At 42.1% G+C, this 15,104-nt stretch overlaps 2 protein-coding genes across 3 annotated transcripts in view; both read right to left on the bottom strand.

The window, feature by feature from the left end:
- LOC139161866 (afadin- and alpha-actinin-binding protein-like) overlaps window positions 1–648 on the bottom strand; it is a 35,726-nt gene extending 35,078 nt beyond the window's left edge. Inside the window, exon 1 of the mRNA XM_070741528.1 lies at window positions 605–648. The gene's annotated coding sequence lies outside the window, so the exon portion shown is untranslated. The remainder of the gene's footprint in view (window positions 1–604) is intronic.
- A 665-nt stretch (window positions 649–1,313) lies between these two features.
- Window positions 1,314–12,785, bottom strand: CLPP (caseinolytic mitochondrial matrix peptidase proteolytic subunit). Of its 2 annotated transcripts, none has more exons than XM_070741523.1 (7): window positions 12,723–12,785; window positions 10,066–10,167; window positions 9,388–9,459; window positions 8,847–8,943; window positions 4,420–4,607; window positions 3,087–3,192; window positions 1,314–1,759 (listed from the first exon to the last, which is right to left on the bottom strand). In XM_070741523.1, the coding sequence occupies exons 1-7, from the start codon at window positions 12,768–12,770 to the stop codon at window positions 1,590–1,592; spliced, it is 783 nt and encodes a 260-aa protein (XP_070597624.1). In that variant the 5' UTR covers window positions 12,771–12,785; the 3' UTR covers window positions 1,314–1,589. The 2 variants fall into 2 exon arrangements, with proteins under 2 accessions (XP_070597624.1, XP_070597625.1); XM_070741524.1 differs by lacking the exon at window positions 12,723–12,785 and adding an exon at window positions 12,175–12,269.
- Between the last annotated feature and the right edge of the window lie 2,319 nt (window positions 12,786–15,104).

The raw sequence follows: 15,104 nt of genomic DNA, 5'->3' as shown, positions 1-15,104 counted from the left end.
AGAACTTAAAACTTCCCAATTTGCAGCACTGTCAACAGGATCAAGGGTTCGCTTTCCAGAGAAACTCAGGTTAGTATTCCCCTCGTTTTCTCTCTCAAGCTGGCAGAAACCCCAGGGGTAGAGGATCCCCTTACCAAAGAGGTTCATTCCACTCCCATAGGGGGGCGGCTGGCTTGGTTCAAATTAAAACTTCCCAATTTGCAGCATGAATTGTTGAGATCCAGCTTTTCTTAACTACCTGATATCAATGGACTAAAAATATTGGCCATGTTTCAAGAACATTCATTAGCCAAAGATTGGAAAAGCTTTAAACTTCCCTTGGATAACCCTCCAGAGAAAAGACCAAGTAGGTTCAACCAGGAAATTGCTGGAGACATCTTTTGCAACTGCTTGGTGTAATATATCCAAAGACAAATATTCATCTAGAACCTTGTTCATATTATCTTGTTAAACTTTGATTCATAGCCAACTGATAGCAATAACTAGCAGTTTCTACAATATATCAACCAGAAACCAAACAATTTACCTTGTTGCTTAGTACTGAATAAAAACTCTGTACATATAACCCAACATTAGAGTTCTAGCAGTTTATTGCCCAACTTACTTTTATCATTTCCAACGAAATGATTTTCTTTCACAACAGCTTAGGAGGAGCAACTGCTTACTCTTAAGGTATGTGCTGTATGACCATGCAAGCTCAAATAAATAGAACTATTTGTCAGTGATCACTCAGGAATGACAAGTATGCCAAGACAGAAGCTCTGTGGTTGATGCCATGGGAATAAAGAAAAAACTAACAATCCTGGTTTTTTGCATTCACTGTCCTTTGTATTTCATTTTTACTTTTTCTATGAGCACCTACATGACCCCCCCTCCCCCACATTCTTATATAAGTAACAAGAATCCCTTCACAGGGTCTAACAAAACACACACTGCTTCATAAAAGCCTTACTTGTAGCTATAGGAAAATATTTTATATGAGGCCTCTGATAAGAGGGTTGTAAAACAGGTAACAGTTTTCCAGCTGCAACTGGAGCCAGAATTTGGTAAAAGTGGACAACTATTGAGACATATTCCAGATCAAGAAAGTGTAGCTGCACAATAGTTAGAGAGCAATTAATGAATGTAATTAAGGTAATGGGAAAAATATGTGTAGAAACTGGGTTTTTTTTGCAACTTATGACCTGTATAGTTTTAGTCTACAAGTTGTATTTTTAAACTGGCTAATCACACCTAGAAATGGGGTTTGGGATGTTCAGGATAGGCTTTTGCATTCTATAGAACCCTTTTAGAAATAAAGAAGATCCACACCATACAAGTCAAGGTTTAATTTAATTCTATTTAAAGAATATCATGAATTAGGAAAGAAAACACAGAATAACAACTGGATCCCAGTGTGAAAGGGTCAAGGGACTGGATTTTACAAACATTGCTGAGTGGCTTCTTTGGAGCATTCCTTAAGAGAAGAGCTAGTCAGATAGACATTCCCTGGCAATTGTAATGAGTCTGACCAACCAGCCCCATTTCCACTTCACTGTTATAATCCACGATGCCACAACGCATCAAATCTAAACAAGGCTACAGATCCCTCAGGGCTCAGCCGAGGAAGGAGAAGCAGCAGGCACAGGCGGAGTCTCTTTCTGTACCAGCTCTGGTTCATCTTCACCATCGTGGGGAGGGTGGACAAGCACCTTGTCCAAGATGCCAAATTCCTGGGCTTCCACAGGGCTCATGTAACGATCTCTCTCCATTACAGCCTCTGTAAAGGTAACACATTTTAACATGATCTTGATTAAATACAGATAATCATTAACTCAGAAGTACATTCACTATTTACTCCCATGCAAGACTTCAAGTACATAAACTAGGGCAGCTTTAGAATGAGAGAGAAATTCCTGAAAGAAGGGAAGGAAGAACTTTGTTAGTCGCAGAAAACCATGAAATTCATCTACTGCCAAGCAAAAGACAGATGGAATGGGGTGTAATGAAGAGCTCCTCCCTTATCACACTGCAATCTAAAAATGTTGACTTTTAAAAATGGGAAACAATCTGGGCAGGAGCTTGGCCTTCCTATACTTAGCTACTGCACTTGCAACGGCTCCTAATGAAGACATAGGTCTGGCTCTTCCCCAGCCCTTCTTGCAGTGTTGACTGCTGGTTCAACTTCAGGGGAATGAAAGTGCTTACCAATCTGCTAGAATTACCTATGCCCAACATTGGAAATGGGAAAATATCCCTACTATTATAAATATTATCACAAAAATTATGGACTGTGCTGAACTATCCAAAATGACGATGGAACTACAAAACAAAAATGATTCAGAGTTCTACAAGGCTCAGGAGAAGTGGTACCGATGGCTATCCAACAAAAAAATATGAAGCAACTACCAATAAGACAAAATAAATTATTCAAACGCACGTTTCCATTTCACAATAGACCACGCTGTAATTAAAAAATTTAATACCGTTCACATACAATCTAAATTACTAAATAGACATTAGTTTCATAGACTGTCTGAACTCAATCCTATTGACATTGATTCATTATTACTAATCAACTGTATCTACCTGTAAACACTTACAATCCTACTCTTTACTTTTTATCATATACACCCACCATACATCACAACTTAAAAGTCATCAAGTCAAAATCGCCTGCTATCTCGCAGGTCTTCCCTTCTCCTCTTTCTCCCCTAACTAAACTTCACTTTCTCATATATCACCCTCTTCATCCCCTAATCCAAGTCTATGGAGAGGGGCGGCATACAAATCTAATAAATAAATTATATTAAATTATATTAAATTATATTAAATTAAATTAATAAATAAGCTAACCCATTTTTGAACTCGTATATGTACTTCATTTGAAGTTATGTTGCTCTATTTGTATAATCTTGACTCTGAATAGAAATGCTACTTTATTATGTATAGTTTACTATCCTATCTTAACATGTATAGCTCCTCATGTTATTCTGATATATGTTTTTTGTATCTTTTTTTTCTGTATACTTTTCCCTTTCCCCCTTTCTTTCTTTTTTTAATAAATCAATAAACTATTTTAAAAAAAGAAAAAAGAAATTGCTTACCAATCACTTCCAGGTTTTGCTTGGTGTGTTTGGCATAGATGACATTGATCTGTTTCTTCAGTTTGAGGATTTCCTCAGCTTGGATGGCAATGTCTGTAGCTTGGCCCTGTAAGTGGAAGGGGACAGAAAATATGCATGGTTGCCTGCTAACACGTTTTAGGCATCACTAAGGACTAGAGGTATATGGGAGAGGGGGGCACACCATCTCGTTCATGTACATGCCCACCTCTATTTCTAAGTTCACGTAATCAGTGCATGATGATACTAAACTGTCAGGAATAGCCAACACCCCAAAAGACAACCTCAGGGTTAAAAGAGATCTTGACAAACGTAAAAAATGGGCCTTATGCAACAAAATGCATTTTAATGTGGGGAAAAGCAAAGCTTTACATTTAGGCAGGAAAAAACAAAGGTACAAGCACAGATTAGGTGCGACCTGAAAAAGAGTAACTGTGATAGGGACCTTGGAGCCCTAGTGGATGATCACCTGAACAGGAGCCAGCAATGTACAACAGCAGCAGCTGCCAAATACAATCCTGGATTGAATAAGTCAATCAGATTTATTCAATCAGAGGCATTAAATCAAGATCACATGAAGTATTAGTGCTGTTTTATAAAACCCTAGTAAGATCACACCTGGAATACTGCAACCAGTTTTGGTTACCATACTACAAAAAAGATGTTGACATTTTAGAAAGGTTCAGAGAAGAGCAATTAAGATGATCAAAGGCCTGGAGACTAAACCATATGAAGAACGGCTGGAGGTTTTGGTCTGGCTAGTCTAAAAAAAAGAAGAACCAGGGGTGACATGGTAGCAGCATTTCAATATTTGAGGGGCTGCCACAAAGAAGAGGGGAGGTGTCAAATTATTCTCCAAAGCAGTGTTTCCCAACCTTGGCAACCTGACAATATCTGGACTTCAACTCCCAGAATTCCCCAGCCAGCATTTGCTGGCTGGGGAATTCTGGGAGTTGAAGTCCAAATATCTTCAAGTTGCCAAGGCTGGGAAACACTGCTCCAAAACACCTGAGGAATGGACAAGAAACAATGGTTGGAAACCAACCTGGAATTAAGGAGAAACTTCCTAACAGTGAGGACAATTAACTAATGGACCAACAGCTTGCCTTCAGAAATCGTGGGTGCTCCAACACTGGAGGTTTTTATGAAGAGACTGGACAATTACTTGTTTGAAATTGTATAGGTTCTCTGCTTTAGCAGGGAGCTGCAGTGGAAGACTGCCAAGGTCCCTTCCAGCTCTATGCAGGTTATAATCACAATGACTATGTGGGGATATACAGACATCTCTCATTGGAAGCAGCAAGGCCAAACTTACCCGGGTCCCACCTGAGGGCTGATGGATCATAATGCGGGAGTTGGGTAGGGAATGGCGCATGCCTGGTGATCCTGCAGCCAGCAGCAGAGAGCCCATGCTGGCTGCCTGTCCCACACACCATGTGCAAATAGGGTTCAGGATGTACTGCATGGTGTCATAAATAGCTAATCCTGATGTCACTGTACCACCTACAGGGAGAACCAAGTTTATTCCATTGTAGTGATGCTCAGATGAAAGATAGAACAGCCTTAGTAACAGCCTAAACTTTCAAAATAAAAAACCCTGAGCATTTTTGAAGATAGCTAAGAAAACCTATAAGCAGAATATAGGTAATTCCTAACTTACAACCAGAACTGGGACTGGAAGTTTTTTCATTAAGTAAGGTGATCATTAATTAAGTGAGTGGCACCCACAATTTTTGCCACATTTGTTAAATAAATAACCACGGTTAAGTAAATCTAGCTTCTCTCTTTGACCTTACTCGCTAGAAGCTGTCTGAAAAGGTCACAAATGGCAATTACCTGACCCTGATATAATGTAGCCATCCTAAATATATGCTAGTTGCCCAAATTTTGATCATGTGACCATGACTATGATGAGGACCATAGTGTTTTTAGCGTTGTTCACTTCAAATGTTCACTAAACAAACAAACAAGTCAGGAGCTATTTGTAAAGGAAAGCACAGTAAGGAAAGATTGTTTCTTTTAAAAACATGCTTGCCTTGAAACATGGCTGGGCTTGTACAAAATACCAGGCTGAAAAGAAGTTAGTTTATGGTTTGTGTGTCCTCTACAAAACCAGTCAATGCGATTAGTTCATGGCATGGCATAGTTATTATTAAATATTGGGGACCAAAGACTTTTACACAAAAAGCTGAGCATGGACTTAGGGCAGGGGTAGGGAACGTTGGCTCTTCTATGACTTGTGGACTTCAACTCCCAGAATTCCTGAGCCAATCATGCTAGCTCAGGAATTCTGGGAGTTGAAGTCCACAAGTCACAGAAGAGCCAACGTTCCCTACCCCTGACTTAGGGGTTCAGGTGGGCTTATTTCTCACGTACCTGCCTCCCAGCTGCGTGTCAAAAGCCCTGCCTGTGCTACTCGAGGAGGTAGCCGGGTTGGCGGTGGAGTTCCCCGGACTCATTGTCCTGGGGGACTTCAACCTGCCGTCACTCGGCGAAACCTCTGGGTTGGCACAGGAGTTCATGGCCACCATGACAGCCATGGACCTGACTCAAGTAGTACAGGGTCCGACTCACGAGGGAGGGCATGCACCTGACATGGTATTCCTTTCCGAGCAATTGAGTAATGGTCTGAGACTAAGGGGCTTAGAAGCATTGCCTTTGTCATGGTCAGACCATTTCCTACTACGGCTTGACTTCCTGGCTCCAATCCTTCCCCGCAGGGAGGCGGAACCAATGAAGATGTTCCGCCCCAGACGCCTGATGGACCCAGAGGGCTTTCAGACGGCGCTTGGGGTTATTCCAGAGGCACCCATCCAGAGTTCGGCGGAGTCTCTTGCGGAGGCCTGGAATACGGCTGCTGCGGAGGCTCTTGACCGGATTGCGCCTTTGCGACCTCTCCGTGGCGCTAGACCCCGTAGAGCCCCATGGTTCAACGAGGAGCTCCGGGAGTTGAAATGCCAAAAGAGACGTCTAGAGAAGCGATGGAGGAAGAGTAGGTCTGAATCTGATCGAACACTTGTAAGAGCTTTTATTAAGACTTACAAAGTGGCGCTCAAGGCGGCAAGATGCACGTACGATGCCGCCTTGATTGCATCAGCGGAATCCCGCCCGGCCGCTCTGTTTAGGGTGACCCGCTCCCTTCTTAACCAGGGGGGAGTTGGGGAGCCCTTGCAGAGTAGTGCCGAGGAGTTTAACACGTTTTTCGCTGATAAAGTCGCTCAGATCCGGGCCGACCTCGACTCCAATTGTAAAACAGAGTCGACTGACAACGAGTCAGTCGAGGTGACTGGGGCACGTACTTGTCCACCTGTCTGGGAGGAGTTTGATCTGGTGACACCTGATGAAGTGGACAAGGCCATTGGAGCTGTGAGTTCCACCACCTGTCTACTGGATCCGTGTACCTCCTGGTTGGTCTCGGCCAGCAGGGAGGTGACACGGAGCTGGGCCCAGGAGATTACCAACGCTTCCTTGGGGAGGGGAGTTTTTCCATCACTCTATAAAGAAGCGCTTGTGCGCCCCCTCCTCAAGAAGCCCTCCCTGGACCCAGCCGTACTTAACAACTATCGTCCAGTCTCCAACCTTCCCTTTATGGGGAAGGTTGTCGAGAAGGCGGTGGCACTCCAGCTCCAGCGGTCCTTGGAAGAAGCCAATTATCTAGGTCCCCAGCAGTCGGGTTTCAGGCCCGGTTACAGCACGGAAACCGCTTTGGTCGCGTTGATGGATGATCTCTGGCGGGCCCGGGACAGGGGTTTATCCTCTGTCCTGGTGCTCCTCGATCTCTCAGCGGCTTTCGATACCATCGACCATGGTATCCTTCTGCACCGGTTGGAGGGGCTGGGGGTGGGAGGCACTGTACTTCAGTGGTTCTCCTCCTACCTCTCTGGCCGGTCGCAGTCGGTGTTAGTGGGGGGTCAGAGGTCGGCTCCGAGGTCTCTCCCTTGTGGGGTGCCTCAGGGGTCGGTCCTCTCCCCCTTGCTATTTAACATCTACATGAAACCGCTGGGTGAGATCATCCAAGGACATGGGGTGAGGTATCATCAATATGCCGATGATACCCAGCTTTACATCTCCACCCCATGCCCAGTCAACGAAGCGGTGGAAGTGAGGCTGTTGGGACCTGGATGGGTGTCAACAGACTCAAGCTCAACCCGGATAAGACGGAGTGGCTGTGGGTTTTGCCTCCCAAGGACAATTCCATCTGTCCGTCCATTACCCTGGGGGGGGGGAATTATTGACCCCCTCAGAGAGGGTCCGCAACTTGGGCGTCCTCCTCGATCCACAGCTCACATTAGAAAACCATCTCTCAGCTGTGGCGAGGGGGGCGTTTGCCCAGGTTCGCCTGGTGCACCAGTTGCGGCCCTATCTGGACCGGGATTCATTGCTCACAGTCACTCATACCCTCATCACCTCGAGGTTCGACTACTGTAACGCTCTCTACATGGGGCTACCTTTGAAAAGTGTTCGGAAACTTCAGATCGTGCAGAATGCAGCTGCGAGAGCAGTCATGGGCTTACCTAGGTATGCCCATGTTTCACCATCACTCCGCAGTCTGCATTGGCTGCCGATCAATTTCCGGTCACAATTCAAAGTGTTGGTTATGACCTTTAAAGCCCTTCATGGCATCGCACCAGAATATCTCCGAGACCGCCTTCTGCCGCACGAATCCCAGCGACCGATTAGGTCCCACAGAGTGGGCCTTCTCCGGGTCCCGTCAACTAAACAATGTTGGTTGGCGGGCCCCAGGGGAAGAGCTTTCTCTGTGGCGGCCCCGGCTCTCTGGAACCAACTCCCCCCGGAGATTAGAACTGCCCCTATTCTCCCTGCCTTCCGTAAAGTTCTTAAAACCCACCTTTGTCGTCAGGCATGGGGAAATTAAACATCTCCCCCGGCCACGTACAATTTATGTATGGTATGTTTGTGTGTGTGCTTGTTAATATAGTGGGGTACTTTTAAAAACTATTTTAAATACTTAAATTTATTGAATCTATTTGGATTTGTACGATTGTTTATATTTTTGTTGTGAGCCGCCCTGAGTTCGCGGAGAGGGGCGGCATACAAATCTAAATAATAATAATAATAATAATAATAATAATAATAATAATAATAATAATTTCCAAACTCAACTTCACCATTTTTTTGCAGCAAGAATTCTGCGCTTTAAAACAGAACAAGAAACATAAGATCATAGTGATCACTTCTTTTGACTGAAACACACCAGACTGGAAGCAGACAATAATGGGGAAGCACTTCTTAAGAAATAGGGAAAAATTAAAACAGATGGCAATTGTTTGTGTTTCCATCACAGCAATCACAGGCCTTCCTGGGAAAATGTTAATTAAAAAATTGGCCTTGCCCAACTTGGCAATCTTCAATCTTCATGCCAGCCAGTATGATCAGTGGTGGCTGAGATACAGCAAGTGTTGTAATTAAGCACACCTGGAGGGCATTATGTTAGAAAGCAACTAACCCTATGCAAAAGAAGAAGGGGAGGACAGAGAATGAGGTGCCTGGATGGACTCACTGAAGCAGTTGGTGTAAGCTTAAATGGACTCTAGAGGATGGTAGAGAACAGGAAGGCCTGGAGGAAGGTTGTCCATGGGGTTGCAATGGGTCGGACACGACTTTGCAACTAACAACAACAAACCTATGTATTTGAGCAAAATAACAGATACAGGCAGGTGGAGTTGCTAGCAAGGACAGAATGCATTCCTCTGTAGCACCCTCATTTTGACTATAACTCACCTGGGCTATTTATGTACATATGAATGGGCTTCTTATTGCTTTCTGACTGCAAGAAAAGCAGTTGTGCAATGACCAGGCTTGCAATACCGTCATCAATCTGCATAAAGATCACACAAAGCAATGGATTATAGCATGAATATTAAGTTCAATCTAAGTACTTAGAGCTTTAAAAAAAATTAAATATTAGATTTGTTGTACATTGTTTTTATTATTGTTGTGAGCCACCCCGAGTCTAAGGAGAGGGGTGGCATACAAATCTAATAAATGAACGAACGAACGAACAAACGAACAAACGAGCAAACAAACAAACAAACAACAACAAAAAAAAGACCTGTGGATTTGCTAGTTATGGAATAGCCTAAGACTTTTTGGGTGGTATAAGGAAGTTTTCCCAAGCCATTTTTCTAGAATTCAGCAAGCATCACCTATATATTTTAATTTGTGACTAGTAGAAACCTATTATTCAGTAAAAAAACAAATTCCTCAAAATATTGGACAGACTGGTCGTATTGCCTACTGTGGAAATATTTCATACACTTACCGGTCCCATCACACAGACAATGCGCTCTCTCAGAAGGCGAGAGTAGATGTCATAGGCTCGCTCACCACGGCCCTGAAACAGACTAAAGGTCAAGACAAGTACACTCCAAATGCAAGAGTGGAGAAGAATCCTGATATTCTGCAAGAGGAATCTGACACTACCTCAAAGAAAACTGTTTACTGCTCAGGTTAATTGAAACAAGATTATTCACATAGAACCAGAGTTAAGTAGCCCTGAAAGGTATCAATAGAGCTATGTATAAAGGAATTGAAAGAAGGATCAATGATCAAAACAGAGCTTTCCAACTATCTAGGATTCTTAAGCAGAATTAGTGCATTTTCTGTCATCTCGGTAACTAGATTTTTCATTCATGATTATTCTTTCCCTAACAATGAAAATAATAGAAGGCAAAGTATATAGGCAATAATTTATCTCATCATTTCTCAACATTTTGTCAAGGAATATAAAAGGAATGGAATGACAGATCTATCTGCAATAATATTTAACTTTCTGAAGAATTTTCAAGTTATTAGATTCTCCATTAATTTTGTCTTGATGTGTCCACACCATGCTTCAACGCTTCCGCTTTCCCCCAATGACTTACCTACCAACAGAAAACAAATAGTCTAGTTTTCTGCCTGCATCTTATATCATATTTAGAAAATGATACTCACTTACCGTCTGTTCCACTACAATAGGGATGAGAGGAATGTAACTCCTGGGAGTTTGATGCAGCTTCCGGGACAAAGAGAGCCGGTGGCATCCCAGCCGTATAGGGTGCTAGGAAGAAGAATGAGTACTTAAATACATTGTAATTTGTCTACCATTTTTGATCTATCATCTCAGCCTGGTTCTCATTCCTAGTTGGGTCTCTTTCTTTAAAAGTTAATAAATAAACTTATCATCTGTCCAGTCTACCTTTGTGTATATACATACACAAATTCACATCCTTTAAATGAGGGAAGCAAAATCCTTGCCTGAGTGAAAATGCTTCAAAAAGCCAAGCAAAAATTTAGTTCCTGGGTTGTTTTTACATAGAAAACTTAATGTGCTGTTTTAAATCAATTTGTATGCCACCTTGCACCATGCGACAACTTTGGTCTCCTTATCAACATAAAGAAGACAGCTCCGAAAGCCAAATACCAATAGCCCACCATCACAGTAAAGGGACAAAAGCTACAAGCAGTGGACTAATTTAGATACCTTGGCAGCACCGTCTCTTGTGCAGTGACAATTGACATTGAGGTCAACTGCAGAATCACCAAGACAAGCTCTGCATTTGGCAGACTAATGACCAACGTGTGGAACCAACGTAGAATAAGCCTTGCTACAAAGCTCAAAGCTACTGAGCAATAGTGCTAACTACTCTGTTGCATGCCAGTGAGACTTGGACTGTATACAGGAGACACGCCAGGCAATTGAACCACTTCCACATGACCTGCCTCCGTAGAATCCTGAGGATCCGGTGGCAGGATAAGGTGCTTGCCACTGAGGTCCTCTCCAGAGCAGGCCTACCATCAATCCCCACCCTGCTGATGAAAGCCCAGACATGCTGGGCAGACCATGTTGTTAGGATGCTAGATCATCACATTCCTAAACAGCTCCTCTATGGTGAGCTGTCTCAAGGAAAGCGATCGCACGGGGGGGGAAAGGAAGCATCACAAAGATATGTTGAAAGTCTCCTTCAAGACCCTCATTATCGACATCACCTCCTGGGAAGCCCTGGCACAAGATCGACCAATATGGTACATGCTGACCCACCAAGGCTGCCAGACATCTGAGGCCAGAAGTACATTCAGAGCGGTAGAGAAGCGAGCACTCCGCAAAGCCAGGGCTGCAAATGCAAATTCTGTGACAATGGTGCCCACACACCTGCCCAACATGTGGCAGAACATTTTGTGCCCATATAGGCCTTATCAGCCACCTGTGAACACACCATGTTCAGCCCATAACCCATTAAATGTCGAGGTCCTTCTTGAACACGATGAACATCATGCCACCTGACTTACCAAAGTAACTCTAAAGTACCAGAATAATTCTGGCCTACTATCTAGAAGGGTAGAAAAGTATTTTTGAGAAGGATGATAGAATGTATAAAATCACAAAGAGGAGCCTGTAAAAGTAATGACATGATCCAGATGTACATCAAATTACTCCCATAATTCTCATCTGTACAGTGACAGCTAAGAAAAGGTAGTCAAAGTAGGAAAGATTGTTATCTATTTGCATAATGATCAACCTTTATCACATTGTATACTTGAAGATGTGTAATTTCAAGACAGAAAATACCTTCTTGCACCATGTTATCTATGCTGCCACAAAAAGCAAGAATTAAATGAGTATCTTCAAGGAGATTAAACAAAACTACAGAAAAGGTATGGAAAAGGTATGTACCAGTTTTTATAAAACGTGCCAACGTTAATTGGTATATGACTACTGTATACCGATCCAGTGTATTTTACTATGGGGGCAGGGGTGGGTTTGAATAGTAAAAATTCATTTCATATCCTGCTTCTGGTTTTCAGAAACATATGACCAGGAATACTTGGTCAAATAAAATATAAATATAAATATATAAATATAAATATATATACATTATATGTAATTGTTTAATGCCATTACTTATTTCCCAGAATTCTTCAATAAGTTTAAGGAGGGGAATATCTCGCACCAAAAATCTTTTCAATGGCTCATCTCCCGCTCCAATCCCCCATCAGAGCCCCCTAAAGTCATTGCCAACTGCGACCCGCTCCCGGCAAAGCTTTCTACCCATGCATTTGCCCTCACCACTATTCTCTGCAGCATTCTGCCCCGGAAGATCTTTCCTTTTGATGCTTCTCACGTGTTAGGAAGCGGGGTGGAGTATAATCGCAAACCGTCGCATGCGCCGCGTCGCATTGTATCATGGGAAATGTAGTGCCGGAATGCCTAAAGGCTGATACAGCTTACTTAAATTGCTTTTTCATCGATCTTCCCTTTGTAAGAAAAGGCTTTGAGTTTTTCACAAATGTAAACAGGGGGCTCCAAATTCTCGTGCACACGCTGAGCTATCTTTATTCGTAGAATGTAAATATTGCAATGTTTGTTTTATAGAAAGGGCATTTAACGTGTATCGGCAAATATGAGCCATATGCATGGTTACTGAACTCAAAAGTGCAAGAGGATCGATAGAAAGGATCACAATCTTTCTTGTGTTGTTGTTCCTCTTCTCACAATAAGGAACCGTGTCGGGGTCTCTTACACCTAATGATTTCCTTCCTGAACTCCAAAGATGGTTTATTTCACAATAAGTCACATCCAGAAAATGCAAAAGTTATTGTGATGGTCAGAGGTACCTGGTAGCAGAAACTGCAGAAGCGTTCCGTGAGGACCCGACGGTGCATTGGGAATTGCAAGTAACTTGAGCCTTATTCCTAAAAAAAATTAACTGCATCTCAGTGAATATTTTGAATTAGACTCAGAAAGCAACTACCAAACGATGTTGTTGTTTCAACGAGGGATGACATCACATTCCTACATGGTCTCTTCTCCAAGGAAGGATGCAGCTGATTTATCAACCAAGCTGATAAAGGGTCAGCCTTACCATAAATGTTATGTAGCTGTCTAGCAAAAATGCCAGATATGAGAAAAACTGTTCTCTAAGGGGAAATTTAGCCCTTTCCAAAATAACCAGATTACTTGAACTCTGAAATCTAGGCCCTAAAATTAGCAGCAATTCAGTTTTGTCAAAATTTAACTTCAGTCTGTTTTCCCTCATCAAACCGCAATGCTCTGTAGAAATCCATGTCAGAGTCCCAGGAAATATTATGTACTTTACTCATATACTGTATCAACAATTACTTTTCAATAGCTTTATATAAATAGTTGATAATATGGTAGATAAGAAAGGTCTTGGGAACACTCTTCCTCTGAAGAAGTCCCAAAGGATTGAAAGGCCATCTCCTAATAACAGGTTTTTGATAACATCCAATATGGTATGAGCAGAATACAGTAATTAAAAGCAATCCCTCCAACATTGAACTCTCTCCAGTGTTCCCAAAAGATTCCATGATCTGCTGAGAAATCCAGGAATCAAATGGAAGGCCACAATTATCCTATATCTCCCTTATGACTGCTGCTGGTCTAGCCAGGGGCTGAATCTAAACCAGAAAAGCTATTGGTAAGTGTATCTTTTTCTAAAACAGGAATGCATAGCTGGAGGGGCATGCCAAACTTTTTGTAGTATATTGAGGTCTACTTTCCAAAAAATGTGCTAGGGGTTCCTTAGGAAGAGGTTTTGCAGTTTTAAAAGGTGTTTTTGGCTTTCCTGCTTGTTTGTTCTACTGCTTTTATTTCATTGTTTCTGCACATCATTTTTGTCTATGTATTGTGAGCCAGAGTTTGGTTTAACATGGATGGCGATATAAATGTTTTCAATAAATAAATTGGGATTATTCAAAAGTCAGAATAGAACAGAACAGGCTTAAATGGGCACTTTAGAAATAAATGAATACAGTAGTAAGAATTATGAGATATGTTAGGGATAAATGATTATAATATGTAAGAATTGCAACTCTTAAGGCATTATGATTTTCTTAACCTCTTAACTCAGAAACCTTCTGGAATGTGGTACAACTATGAAATCCAGATCTGAGAATCATTGCAGCTAAGCAACCATAGCAGTCGAGAGGGCCTGGAAAATCTTGATGTGATAAGACCAGAATTTACAAAGGATCTCATATTCTGAGCAGCAATCCATTTTGTGGGACAGGATCCCTAATGGTTTCTCAAATGCAGACTTTTGCTCAGAATAAGTAGCTGAATGAATCTGTGCCTATCAGCACCCTCTAGATTTCTGGAATTGATGAAATGTTTTTCCAGTGCAGAAGGGATTCAGGGCACTTTATCACACTTTAGATGTAAAAAAGATGTTTAGACTCTAGAAATAATACAGAGAAGATTAATAAAGATGATTAGGGGACTGGGGACTAAAACATACAAAGAATAGTTGCTGGAATTGGGTATGTTTAGTTCAATGAATAGAAAGACTGGGCTGACAGCAGTATTCCAATATCTAGGGGTTGCCACAAAGAAGAGGGAGTCAAACTGTTGTCCAAAACATCTGAGAGTAGCACAAGAAGCAAAGCAATGGATGGAAACTAATCAAGGAGAGAAGCAACCTAGAATTAAGAAGAAATTTCCGGACAGTTGGAACAATTAATCAATGGAACAACTTGCTTCCAGAAATTGTGAATGCTCCAACACTGGAAGTTTTTAAGAAGAGATTGGACAACATTTGTCTGAAATGGTATGGGATTTCCTGCCTGAGCAGGGGGTTGGACTAAAGACCTCCGTGGTCCCTTCCAACTCTGTTATTCTATACATTCTATATTCTAAAGATTTTCTGTGGGTGCTGGATTCTTACAATTATTCCTCATATTGTAAAGCTCTTGTTCTTGATCAAATTCATTTTTCAGTTTTCATCCTTGCTGGTCAAGGCCAAAAAGCCTGGGATATTCTTGATGTTTGTCAGAGTTTTCTTTGGCTGCAAATCCAAGAAATAAATACATTATGGTGCAATCTGCTCCTCATGTAACAATTCCATGTAAGGAGAGCAACAGAAAAGCTCTCACTCTGCAACAGTTCCTGTTTGTCATACATTCAGCCAGACATAGAACACAGTGATAATTCAAAATTAGGTCTTTAATCAAGGTCAGAATACGCCCTCCTATGGTTCA

The sequence above is a fragment of the Erythrolamprus reginae genome, chromosome 2, assembly GCF_031021105.1.
Source record: "Erythrolamprus reginae isolate rEryReg1 chromosome 2, rEryReg1.hap1, whole genome shotgun sequence".
NCBI classification, from domain to species: Eukaryota; Metazoa; Chordata; class Lepidosauria; order Squamata; family Dipsadidae; genus Erythrolamprus; species Erythrolamprus reginae.
Note: the sequence above shows the minus strand (reverse complement) of the source record. Positions and strands in the feature narration are given on the sequence as shown.

Coding starts and splice junctions, on each gene's coding strand:
- CLPP (XM_070741523.1), bottom strand. CDS start 12,770: ATGCACCGTCGGGTCCTCACGGAACGCTTCTGCAGTTTCTGCTACCAG. Junction 4,608..8,846: donor TATGTACATAAATAGCCCAG/GTGAGTTATAGT, acceptor TTCTCCCTGTAG/GTGGTACAGTGACATCAGGA. Junction 1,760..3,086: donor GCAAAACCTGGAAGTGATTG/GTAAGCAATTTC, acceptor TTACCTTTACAG/AGGCTGTAATGGAGAGAGAT.